At 43.6% G+C, this 13,600-nt stretch overlaps 1 protein-coding gene across 4 annotated transcripts in view; it reads left to right on the top strand.

The window, feature by feature from the left end:
- Positions 1 to 13,600, top strand: part of hlcs (holocarboxylase synthetase (biotin-(proprionyl-CoA-carboxylase (ATP-hydrolysing)) ligase)) — a 58,633-nt gene that overhangs the window by 4,821 nt on the left and 40,212 nt on the right. For all 4 annotated transcript variants that reach the window (XM_046409994.1, XM_046409992.1, XM_046409995.1 and 1 more), the window contains 2 exons: positions 591 to 1,573; positions 9,328 to 9,507. In XM_046409994.1, the coding sequence (XP_046265950.1) occupies positions 591 to 1,573; positions 9,328 to 9,507 (1,163 nt within the window). The remainder of the gene's footprint in view (positions 1 to 590; positions 1,574 to 9,327; positions 9,508 to 13,600) is intronic.

The following is a 13,600-nucleotide window of genomic DNA, read 5'->3' as shown; positions in this document are numbered from 1 at the left end:
AGGCTCGTTTTCAGTTGCAGCAAGCAGCTATTTTCAGAAACCCAGTACGCACTAACTGCACAGCACCAAAAAGAAAACAGATAAGTGTAGAGACTGGTCTGGTGAACGTAATGAAGCTTTTAGCACCTGAAGACCTAGCCTGTAAATTGTAAATAGTAATTCATTAATAATCTGTTCAGGTGGTTAGCATTTGCAGATGAGGGCAGGAGGAGAGACATCAGCCACTGACTCCACCTCAGCCTTTTGTTTGCTTGACTTTATCTGTGCACATGCAAGTTCTTGTAGATATTGTTTTGTGCCCTCTATCAGGTGCAGTTGCTTAGTTTTTATCAGTGTGGGTTTAGAGACTAATTAGGAGCTTCTCACTTAATTAGTTTTTTGCCTCTTTTTGATGCAGCTGATGCAAGGTCTCCTCCTTCTCCTTCTTCCCAGCCCTATTGCTAAAACATTTGCTTATCAGCTTATTAAGGTGTTCTCTTGTGCTTCTTAGGCAAAAAAAATCTTTAAACATTTTTTAACAGAATTACATAATGTAAGTCATCAGATATCACTGATATTTTGTACATTTTGTTTTTGTGGTGTTTCGATAGCTGTCCTCCTCCAAGAATCCACTCTCAGTCAGCTGTTGGAGAAGCAGTGTCCACCGACACCTTGGCTTTGGGGCACGACTGAAGAGGGGCCCACTAAGCGTTTGAATTTTCACCTGTCAGCTGAACACCAGCACTTACAGTGCCGTAAAGGCAGCCTTTACAGGAGATTAGAGGAGCGACGTGGGTCTGAGCCACTCCGAAGCACGCAGGATCTGGAACCTGTTGGTGACTCAGTGGACCATTCTTTGGGGAATCATCAACACATGGAGGGTCATGGACACCACCTCCATCTTTCCAGCTGCCACGAATGTTTGGAGCTGGAGAACAGCACCATCCTCTCTGTCAAATATGCCTCAGCTGAGAACATTCCAGACCTTCCTGATGATAATTTACTTGGGGTTGATATTGGAGTTGAACATAATGCCAGAGAGCATTTTGCTCAAAGCTGCCGATTTGACTGTAATAGCAAACCGCCAAATGTTTTGGTGTACACGGGTGGTTGCCAGGAGCGTTTTCAGGCAATTTGTCAGCTTTTGTCAGAGTGTATAAACTTGGAAAACAACATAATATATCCCCTCCTGCCGCACCAGGCTCTGAGCGATCCTTGGCTGGACAACACCAGGCTCCTGGTACTGGCAGAGGAGGAAACTCTCACCCCCCAGCTTCAGACCCGCTTTCTCACCTACCTAAGTCAGGGTGGCAGGGTACTTGGCCTATCCTCCACCCTGTGCCCTGCAGGCCTCTGTCTGGAAGTCAGGGAGAGGTTACACAGGCAAGTCAGCAGGCTGATCTTCACCAGGGAGGACAGCACTGAGCTGGAACTAAGCTTGTTGGCGAGTGGGAAGGTCTATGTTAGAGATATTCAGGGAGGAGGGGAAGTGGAGCTTTGGGGGGAGCTGAAAGTGGATGTCCCTCATCAGAGGGATATGGTTATTGTCAGGGTGACCCACGAAGGAGATGGTGGGGAAGCTGTCCTCTGTCAGGTAAAGACATGACTATTAAAATTGATGATTATAGTAGTTGTGAGGGATGAAGGTTAAAAGAAGCATCTGTCTCATACCCTTAAGTGGCCACTTTGTGCCACAGCTAAGCATTATAATGAGGGCTGTTGGGTAAAGAATATTAGAAACACATTTTATTATAATGTTCCCTAGAGCAACACAACCAGAAAGTACAGATTTCAGTAATAAACATAATTTGAATTAACATCTCTCAGAAAGTTTACACCTGGAGTGCAGGACTTTTTTTCATATAAACAAGCGTCCATTCACAAAATTGTGAATAAGTTTGGAGTATGGCAGGGCCTCTAGTGCTACAAGCGTGACAGTCTTTGTGTAATTACCCTTGCTGCCAAGCTTTTAAAAGGTGAAAAGATTGTATTTCTCAATATGTACTGTGAAATGCAGGGGTGGTGTACTTCAGAGGACATGTTTAAAGGTTATAGTTTGCCAATTAGGTGATTACTGTTTCACAATAAAGAAGAGTCGTTTAAAGAGAAAACTGAAGACGTAGCAGGGAGCATTCAAATTCACCAATTCAATCAATTACATGTAGCAGCTGCACAAAACAGGTTGGGGGGGGGGGGGGGTAGTGCTTTGGGACTCACAAGAAAACACTGTTTCAGGCTTCTTCAGTTTGATTGTAGAAATGGATATATGTAATATGTAAATTTCTGCCGGTAGCAGTCTTTCAGTCTAAATAATGATAACAAAAGAAGTAACGAAGTAGGTAGAGAGCATGGGAATTATTGCCTTCATTGTCGTTGTAGATGAAAGTCTTTCTGATATGGCACATGTTCACGGACAAGGTAATGGGAACTTTTTGGATAATGTAAATGCAACTTGGCAAAATATATAACAGTAGTTAAGTTAAGTATTGGTTGTTTTTAGACTGTTTCTAAGAAAGATTACATATTATTTCTTTAAGCCTGAAAGCCTGGAGGCAGTCATTTCCTGGGTAGTTTAGATCAGACCCATTTAACTCTCTTTTATGAAACAGAATTTTCTCTAAGCACTATTTACTGAAGTAAGGTGCAGGCTGTTGTTGTGGTTCTCGAGTCATTACGGAGCTGTTTTTTGTGACGGGATTCATGTTCCAGCTCAGGAGACGCTGCTGCTCAGGGGAAGAGCCATTGCCATGGGGGTGGGGTATTTGATCTGCAATGTTTAGGTGGGTGGCATGTGTCAAAGAATATCTGCATGGTTGCCAGAACTAGAGGTTTCCCTGCAGAACATCACATTGTAAACAGATGATTAATGCTATTCACTTTACCTGTCAGTGGTATTAATGTTGTGGATGATCGGTGTATTATAAGATATTTAGTTTTGATATTAAGGTTTGATACCCAGTACTTGCTTCCATTTAATATGTATATGTGCCATATACAGGGCATACGGCATAACCGCTGAACTCAGGGAAATTTATGTTATGACCTCAAGTGTTCTTCAGACCAGAGCAGGAAATGATGGTGATATAGATTTTCAGATGAAGATAAAGTGCAACTAGACACACAGTCTTAAGGAAAGAAGTAAGGTGCAGTCGCAACTTGTGGGAAGTTTGAAGGTTTCGCAATCTTGGAAATTGTGTAGATTCATTTGCGTTATCTGTATGTCAGGTCTTCAGAGGTGGTCAATTGTTTTACAAAACCTATCGTCAGAAATCCAGCAGAATAGAAAAGCAGTCTTTGTTAACCTCTCTCCTGTTGTTTGTTGTTTGAGATGGGTACTGCAAAGGCTTGCACAAATGACAGCCAAATAAATCAGTTTATTTGACATAATAGTTTAGAAAGCTAGCTTGTAATGGATAGGTAAAATCTAATGGAGTACATGCACAGGGTGGAAGTCACTGTTATGAGTAGTTATTTTTGAAATAACATTGGACAAATCTGCAAGAGTAAGTAAGATTTTTGAAGTAAACATTGAAGTATCCAACCAAAATAAATCACAACCCTCCTTTCAGGCCTCCTTTCCAATTCACTCCCACAAGAGAAGTGCAGCACATTGCTGTTATTGCAGATTAAATCCCAGTACCTAATACAGTCCCGATCAAAAGTTTAAGACCACTTGAAAAATGGCAAAAAATCATATTTTGCATGGTTGGGTCTTAACAAGGTTCCAAGTAGAGCTTCAATATGGAACAAGAAGAAATTGGAGTGAAACAAAACATGTTCCAAACATTATTGATCACTTCAGAAATTTGTTGCTGCACGCCTGATGCAAGCGTTTAGAGGAGGTGAGTGGGAACATTTCTCCAAGTGGTGAAGACAGCTGCACGAAGGGCATCTACTGTCTGGAACTCTTGTCCATTTTTGTAAAGGTCTCTTACATCCATCCCCAAAGGTTCTCAATTGGGTTTAGATCAGGGGAACATGCAGAATGGTCCAAAAGAGTAATGTTGTTCTCCTGGAAGAAGTCCCTTGTCCTGCGGGCATTGTGTACTGTAGCGTTGTCCTGTTGAAAATCCCAGTCATTACCATACAGACGCTCTCTGCAACATCTGGACATAGCCAGCGGCCGTTTGACGTCCCATGCACCACCTGAAGCTCCATTGTTCCACTGAAGGAAAAAGCACCCCAGACCATTATGGTGTCCCCTCCAATGTGGCGCGTAGAAAACATCTCAGGTGGGATCGACTTGTCATGCCAATAACGTTGGAAACCATCAGGACCATCAAGGTAAAATTTTTCTCACCAGAGAATAAAACTTTCTTCCACCCGGGAGATGTCCCGTGTTTGGTGCTCTCTTGCAATGTCCAAACGGGTCAAGGATTGTCCAGTGTCTTGACGGACAGCCAACTGGATCTTCCGGCTTAGTGCTGGTGAAATTTTTTGGGTCTTCCACTTGACTTTTTTTGTTCTATAACCCTCAGGATCATTTTCCAAAATGACTGATCAAATTCCAAATGACTGTCTTACTGCGTCCCACCTCAGCAGCGATGACGTGCTGCAAGAGACCCTGCTTATGCAGTTCAACAACCCGACCACGTTCAAAAAGGGAAAGTTTTTTTGCCTTTGCCATCAGCAGGTCATGATGGTGTGACTACCTGACAGAACATGACAATAAATCCACATTTTTGCACAGATTTGGCCTTTTAAAGGCAAGTGGTCTTAAACTTTTGATCAGCTGTAAAACAGCCTGTTTCAGTTTAGCTGTTGTTTTCAATAAGTTGCATGCTCAAAAAATGTTTTGTGTCACTCCTATTTCTTCTTGTTGCATATTGAGGCTCTACTTGGAACCTTGTTAAGATCCAACCATCTGTTAAGATCTCATTCACATATACGAGGACACATATCATTACAAGAATATAAACAATGAACAAGCATTGACAGCTGTAAAACTGGCATGTTAGTGTTGAGAAACTTTGGCTATGCTTTTTTCTGCCATTCTAATAGCTTTCACAGTATATTCACATAGTCATGTGGAAGACTCTGGCGATGTGTAGTAGTTCATTTCAGGTCAATTCAATTTTCAATTCATTCAAGTGCCAATTTATAACACAATTATCTCAAGACACTTTACAGGTGTGTAAACAACAACAAGAAAAAACAACAAAAAAGACGAGAATATGAGAGAAACAGGTCCCAGGGCAAAACCCCACACTGAGTAAGCACATGGCGACGGTGGCGAGGAAAGACTTCCTTTTAACAGGCAGAAACCTCGAGCAAAACCAGACTCAGTGCAGACGGCCTTCTGCTGTGACTGCCTGGGAGGGAGAGGGGGGAGAAGAGAGACAGGAAAGGGAGAGAAGACAGACAGGGAAGATAGAGAGAACAGTGTAGAACAGGAGCAGCAGGATCCGGGCAGGGCCATGGAGAGGGTTCTGGATCCAGCAGCACTATCAGTGCAGTTGGCAGGGCCATAGAGGGCTCAGGGTCCAGCAGCGGTACCAGGCCACAGGAGGGTGGGGTAAGAGATTCTGGATCCAGCAACATGCTCCGAAAGTGCTGAGAAAAGATGGAGCACAAGAGCTCCGGAGGAGAGGGCGAGTTAGTGCTGTACCGGTGATGAGACATGATGAGTGAATCCCCCTGCTCTGAAAGCTCGGTGTCTAAGGATGTCCCCCAGCAATCTAAACTTATGGCAGCATAAATAGGGGTTGGTCTAACTATAGGCTTTGTCAAAAAGGAGGGTTTTAAGTCTACTCTTAAACATAGAGAGGGTGTCTGCCGCCCGAACTGAGGCGCCCTGGCTCCATGTTCACATTTGGAGATTTGTGGTATTACCAGTAAGTCTGAATCTAAGGAATGCAGCACCCTAGAGGGCTGATATGGGAAATGAGATCAGTTATATGATGGTACCAGACCATGCACGGCTTTGTAGGTTAGGAGGAGGATAAATTCTACTCTAAATTTTACTGGAAGCCAATGTAGAGAGGCCAGCACAGGTGAAATGTGGTCACGCCTCTTAGTTTTAGTCAGTACACAAGCTGCAGAGTTCTGAATGAGCTGCAGAGTCCTGAGGGACTTTTTAGGGCATCCTGACAAAAGAGAGTTCCAGTAATCCAGCCTAGAGCTAACAAAAGCATGGGTCTAGTCCAGGCATCTCAAACTGGTCCACAGGAGGGCCGCTGTGGCTGCAGGTTTTTGTGCCAACCAACCAAGAGCACACCGTTTGACCAATCAACTGTCTGAAGACGGAGATCAGTTGATTAAATGAGTCAAGTCTGGTGTACTGCTACTTGGTTGGAAAGAAAACCTGCAGCCACACCGGCCCTCCTGTGGACCAGTTTGAGATGCCTGATCTAGTCCCTTATGAAAGGCTATATCAGAATCAGAATCAGAATCAGAATTCCTTTATTAATCCCTGGAGGGAAATTCTTGTTTCTACAGACAATTGCACATGCAGTATTCCCGACCAAGAAAGGAGAAAAGTGCAGAGTATATAAATAGGATAAACCAAAACTAAAATCTCAAGTACAGTAGTATTTACAAAAACTGTATTCAAAAAATTTTTTAAGAAAATTTTAAAATACAGGTATGTACAATGTGTAAAAGTAGCCAATATGTACATTGTATAAACTGTACATTGTATAAACAAACAAATATCATTAGCTAAAGATTGTCTAAGGTGTTTTGGACCAACTAGTAGAACCTCAGTTTTGTTTGAGTTCAACAGAAGAAAGTTGTTGGTCATCCAGGACTTAATATCAACAACACAGGATTGCAGTTGTCTTAGCTGATTGCTTTTATCTGGCTTCGTTGATAAATACAGTTGGGTGTCCTCAGCATAACAGTAAAAATTTATAGAGTGCTTTCTGATCACATTGCCTAGTGGGAGCATATAGATTGTGACTAGGATCGGGCCAAGCACAGAACCTTGTGGAACACCATGGCTAACCTCAGTGTGCATGGACGAGTTGTGATTTACATGTACAAAGTGATGTCTGTCTGATAGATAGGACTTAAACCAGTTTGATTTTCTAGTCTCTGTAAAAGAATCTGGTGTTCAACAGTATCAAATGCAGCACTGAGGTCCAGAAGGACAAGTACTGAAACACAGCCCTGGTCAGAGGCCATTAACAGGTTGTTGGTGACTTTTACCAGTGCGGTCTCTGTGCTGTGATGTTCCCTAGAACCTGACTGAAAGACTTCAAATAGGCTGTTATTATGGAGATATTTGCACAGCTGACTGGCGACAACTTTCTCCAAAATTTTTGAAGTGAAGACCAGGTTGGAGATAGGCCTATAGTTTGTTTAAACCTCTGGGTCAAGAATGGGCCTTTATAGCAGGGGTTTGATTACAGCAACTTTAAAAGTCTGTGGGACAAATTAATACTTCCTTACGTAGTCCAGTAGGAATAGGATCTAAGAGGCTGGTTGTGCATTTAGAGGAGGAAATGATAGAAGCCAATTATTGATGGTTGATAGGAAGAAGTGAGTCCAGGTACATATCTGACTTAGTGGTTATCTCTAATGCGGCTGCATTGACAGACAAATTTGTGGTAGGTGATGCTAGGAGGTCTTGAATGTTATCTCTAATGGTTTTCATTTTTTCATTAAAGAAGTTCATGAAATCACTGCTACTGAGATGTGGAGGAATGGATTGCTCAATAGAGTTATGACTCTGGGTCAGCCTGGCTACAGTGCTGCATAAAAACCTGGGGCTGTTCTTATTTTCTTCTATGAGTGATGAGTAATAACTGGCTCTGGCTGTACGGAGTGCTGCCCTGTATGTTTTTAGACTATCTTGCCAGGCCTGATAGAATTCATCCTTTTTTGTTGAACGCCATTTCTTCTCCATGTTACGTGATCTTTGCTTTAACTCGCGTGTTTCCTCAGTGTCGAGCTTCTTTGAGTTATATTCTTTTTAGATAGAAGTGCAGTTAGGTTGAGCGTGCTGTGCAATGAGCCTGCAATGCTATCAACAAAGTTATAAATGTCATGGCAACTACGGGTAATGCATGAGTCCCCTGACATGCTGAGCCTGGGTATTGTACTAAGAATCAACAGAACTGTCAAATTAAATGGTTGGCTGGCTAACAATAGGCGTGTAAGAGCTGACTGAAACCTGGAACCCTCTTGCTGTGAAACGAAAGTGCTAACCACCGCAAATTAAAATTGAAAGTCAATTTAAAAGTCAAATTTTTAATTAAAAGTGTCAAATTAAAAGTGTAAAAATACCAGTACAGAAACAAGATCCTCATCGGATGCAAATGGAATGTCAATGTCAATCCCTCTCTATGCTATGATGAGCTCTAAAACAGGACTGGACTGGAAATCCTCAAACTATTATCATGATGCTCATGATGAGAATGCTCCTCACTGTTCATCTGTACAATGAGGTGAAGACTGAGCGGCTCAGTTCAGCCTGCTTCAGTCTTAGCAGGAAGTAGAGACGTTGGTGTGCCTTCTTGATGATGTTGAGAGTGCTGTAGCTACAAGTGAGATCTTTTGCGATATGCACCCCTCTGTATTTGAAGCAGGTGACAACCTCCACTGCATCTCTGTTCATGTAGAGGGGAGGGGGAGCGTTGCGTTTCCTGCAAAAGTTCACAATCATCTCTTTTTTAATAAAGGGATTTTGAAACCAAAACCATAGTGAGCAGTGCACTCGTAGTTCAGCAATGTGTAGAGGAGAGGGCTCATGATGCATCCTTGGGAGGAACCAATATTCAGGGTGATGGAGAAGGGGAAGATATTGTGGATTCTGACAGTTTGGGATCTTTTTGTCAGAAAGTCTAAGATCCAATTGCAAAGTGTGGGTCTTAGTACTATTAGTGCCAGGTTATTAACCAGTGTTTGTGGGATCATGGTTTTAAAATCCAACAAAAATCAGTAAGTAGTTGTTCTGGTGACAGTAATGTCCTTGACACATTTCTTGATGTTGCTTGTGACTCCTGAAGTTTACTCCTCTGGATCCGCTTCCCCATGTATTGTGGCTGCTTCTCTAAACATCTGCATCAGTACAATCAAAACAGTCCTGAAGCATAGCATCTGCAGGCCACACAGTCATTGAGTTTGGATGATGAAGGTCAATGCAGAAAAATGTAGGCGAGATGATTATCTGCTCCTGCAACTGTTTGTGAGGCTCCTGTATTTGAAGATAGATTGTTACCAGTTGAGATCAGGAAGTGATGTGTTTTATTAACTGCAGTGAGAGATTTTATAAGATAAAATAATTTTATAAAATGTCTCTGAAGTACATTAACTATCCTAGCTTTAATTATTGCAATGGAAAAAATTACCAGTAAGTCTTCCTTTCATAGCTGGTTAAAAATCCTTTATGTTCCTCCTTTGCAGGTCCACCTGGAAATTTCTCCTGACCCTCAGAATTTGATGTCCAAAGGTTATGATGAACTGAAGATCAGCAACACATTGCGTTATGAAGTCTTGACAGAAATCCTCACCTCTCTGGGCCTCAGCTGCGTGCCAAGCCATACCCTAACTCCAAGCCCAGTCCACCTGCTGGCTACATCTGAAGTAAGACCCAGAGTACTTATTTGTCAGTACTTTGTGTGGCCACAGGATTAAGGTTAAGCCTCAAGTCACAGTGAAATAAGCAAGGTCCTTGTCACAGTCTTGTCTGCTGGAATGTCCAAACCAGTTTTTTTTCCACATACCATGACCCATTATTTCCTATGACATCAAGTACATATAAGGTTAGGGGGTCACAGTTTATACATGTCTATCAAGATGGCGCCGAGGACAGACGCCCTGGCATTTTGGTGCGCTCTGTTTTGTCTGTTTTTGTGTAAATATTGTGTGTCCGCAGGCTCTTACACCAGAGCAGAGCTCATGAACATCATATATTCCACACCCGTTGACTTATCTCCAGTTTTTTTAGCATCTGCTGCGGATTTACTCTGCATTTTGGTCAAAAAAGTGAGGCGCCGATGCAGAGGAAATCGAGCTGGTGCACTCGTGCGCCTCCACAGACGTAAGCCTTTTTACTCTCCGCGTGAGTTTGCTTCATTCATTCTGGCCGCTGTTTACATCCTGCCGAGTGCAGACTTGCACGAGGCTCAGCGCGTACTCGCGGATCAGGTACTGTGTGTGGAGCAAACATATCCAGACTCCTTAGTTATTGTCCTTGTCGACTTTAATAAAGGAAAACTGAGCCAAGAGTTACCCAAATACAATCAGCTGATCAAATGCCCGCCCAGAGAGGAGAACACACTGGATCACTGTTACACCGCAATAAGCGGAGCATATCGTGCAGTGCCCCGCGCCGCTCTTGGTCTATCTGACCACGTCATGGTCCACCTGATTCCCACATACAGACAGAGGCTGAAGCTCGCCAAACCTGTGGTGAGCACATCTAAAAGGCTGTGGAGGAGCTTCGTTTATGTTTGGATTCAATGGACTGGGACATGTTTAGGGCTGCTGCGGAGAGTCTTGATGAGTATACAGATACTGTAACCTCATATATCCAGTACTGTGAGGACAGTATTGTGCCAACACGCACCAGGGTAAGTTATAACAATGACAAACCCTGGTTCACAGCTGAACTCAGACAGCTGAGGCTAGAGAAGGAGGCTGCATTCAGAAGTGGGGACAGAGACAGCTACAAAGAGGCCAAGTACAGGTTTAGCAAGGAGGTGAGAAGTGCTAAATCACTGTACTCTGAGAAACTTCAACAGCAATTCTCAGCTAACGACTAGGCCTCTGTGTGGAAAGGGCTTCGGCAAATCACCAACTGTAAGCCCAAAGCCCCGCACTCTACTGACGAGCTGCGACTAGCCAACAGTCTGAATAAGTTCTACTGTCGCTTGATGGACTATCTGCCAGCCCTGACACCCCCACTCACCCCATCAACACGGCCATTCACACCCCCCACACCCCTGAAGTCATTCCACCAGTATCCACCTCGGACCCCCCCTCCTCCACCACAGCCCTCTTTATCTGGGAGGAGGATGTTAACAAGCTGTTCAGGAAACTGAACCCTCACAAGGCTCCTGGACCAGACGGTGTGTCCCCCTCCACCCTGAGACACTGTGCGGACGAGCTGACTCCAGTGTTCACAGACATTTTCAACACCTCTCTGGAGTCATGCCATGTGCCAGTCTGCTTCAAAGCCTCCACCATAGTTCCAGTCCCCAAGAAGCCGAGGATCACTGGACTTAATGATTACAGTCCTGTGGCACTGACATCTGTAGTCATGAAGTCATTTGAGCGCCTGGTTCTGTCCCGCCTTAAGTCCATCACAACCCCCCCTCTTCAGCTCTGCCTTCAACACGATCCGCCCAGCTCTCCTCCAGGACAAGCTGTCCCTGCTGAACGTGCCTGACCCCATCTGCCGGTGGATCACTGACTTCCTGACAGACAGAAAACAGCATGTGAGGCTGGGGAAGAATGTCTCGGACACCCGCACCATCAGCACTGGTACCCCCCAGGGCTGTGTACTTTCCCCTCTGTTCTTCTCCTTCTACACCAACTGCTGCACCTCCGGCCACCAATCTGTCAAGCTGATTAAGTTTGCAGACGACACCACCCTCATCGGACGCATCTCGGACGGGAATAAGTCTGCCTACAGGAGGGAGGTGGACCGCCTGGTGTCCTGGTGCGGCAACAACAACCTGGAGCTGAACGCCCAGAAGACAGTGGAGATGATCATTGACTTTCGGAAAGTGCCAGCTCCATTGCTCCCCCTCACCCTGACAGACACCCCCATCTCCATGGTGGACTCCTTCCGCTTCCTGGGTACCACCACTCGGGACCTCAAGTGGGAGCTGACCATCAGGAAACTCAAGGTGCCAGGCAGTCGTGGATCAGCGGTTAGGGTGTCGGACCCGTAACCGGTGGATCGCTGGTTCGATTCCCCGTCCCGGTGTCCATGGCTGAGGTACCCTTGAGCAAGGTACCTAACCCCCACTGCTCCCCGGGCGCTGCACGCGGTCGCCCACTGCCCCGGGTTTGCTGTGTGTGTGTGCACGTCACTTGGGTGGGTTAAATGCAGAGAACAAATTTCGTTGGAGTGAGTTCCCTCCAATGACAAAATATGTCACTTTACTTTAAGACGATGGTTCAGTTCTACACGGCCATCATTGAGTCCATCCTCACCTCTTCCATCACCGTGTGGTACGCTGGGGCCACTGCCAGGAACAAGCACAGACTGCAGCGTGCTGTGCGCTCTGCTGAGAAGGTGATCGGCTGCAGCCTTCCATCTCTCCGAGGCCTGTACATCTTCAGGACTCTGAGGCGTGCAGGTCGGATCACAGCTGACTCTTCTCACCTTGGACACAGACTCTTTGAGAAACTCCCTTCAAGCAGGAGGTTACCGTCCATTCGGACGAAAAAAACCTCGCGCCGCAAGAACAGCTTCTTTCCCTCTGCTGTTGGACTGTTGAACACCAACTGACTAACATGCTGCACTGCACTTTAGTTACTTCAGTACAGGCACTGATTTTTGCTCATGTCGTTATCCACCTTCTGACCATTTGCACTGTTTACCTCACCTACTTGCGCTATACTTCCACCCTGCACTACCTTACTTTTGTACTACCTCCAGAACCATATTTATTTTACTTATCTTATTTAATTTTGTTTTACCTTATTCTATTGTATTTTATTCTTTTTTTATTCTACTGTTATATGTTACTCTTTCTTACGTTCTATGTATGCACCAATCACCAAGACAAATTCCTATGGCAATAAAGACAATTCTGATTCTGATATATATAGTATGCATTAGGTTAAGAGATTACAGTATATACACCATATACATAGGGTACATTAAATGTATGTGCTGGGTCTTTGTCTCTAGAACTGGGGATGGTCATTGGTTTCTAAAGAACCCAACCCCTAGCTGTGTGAGTATTATGGAGTTGATCTTTGCGTTTCTGTGCCAAAACATGGCAGCGTTCACCCTTTTTTTTTTGATGTGACTAAATTAACAAGTGAAATGTGTTTGAAATGTGTTTTGAGTATTTTTATACTTCTTGACTTGAAAATTGAACTGAAAATTTACATGTCCTAATTTATTTATAGTTGATTTATTTATTTATTCCTAATACACTATAAAAATGCTTAATATAAATCTTATGTGCTCACAAAGATGAGGTGATTAAAAGATTGAATAAATCTTATAATTAAATCAAACCACTTTTAACAGCAATGTTAGATCACATATATTTTACCCTTTTTTAATTTGCATCTTTTGGCATGTATTTTTTTTCTTTCTTTTTTCAAATTGTTTTTTTTACAACATAATACATAATTTCTGTGCCCTATTCGTGATCTACAGTGCATCCGGAAAGTATTCACATCACTTTGCTTTTTCCACATTTTGTTATGTTACAGTCTCATTTCAAAATGAATTAAATTTCTCCCTCAAAATTCTACACAAAATACCTCATAATGACAAAGTGAAACAAGTCTGCTTGACTTTTTTGCGAATTTAATAAAAAATTAAAAAACAAAAATATAAGCATAAGTAGTCACACCCTGCCGTGACACTCAGAATTGAGCTCAAGTGCATCCAGTTTCCATTTATCATCCTTCAGAGGTTTCTACAACTTGAGTTGTAATACTGCAGCACTCCACCAATCAGGCCTGTATGGTAGAGTGACCAGAC

Source organism: Scatophagus argus, chromosome 14, assembly GCF_020382885.2.
Source record: "Scatophagus argus isolate fScaArg1 chromosome 14, fScaArg1.pri, whole genome shotgun sequence".
Lineage (NCBI taxonomy): Eukaryota > Metazoa > Chordata > Actinopteri > Scatophagidae > Scatophagus > Scatophagus argus.
Note: the sequence above shows the minus strand (reverse complement) of the source record. Positions and strands in the feature narration are given on the sequence as shown.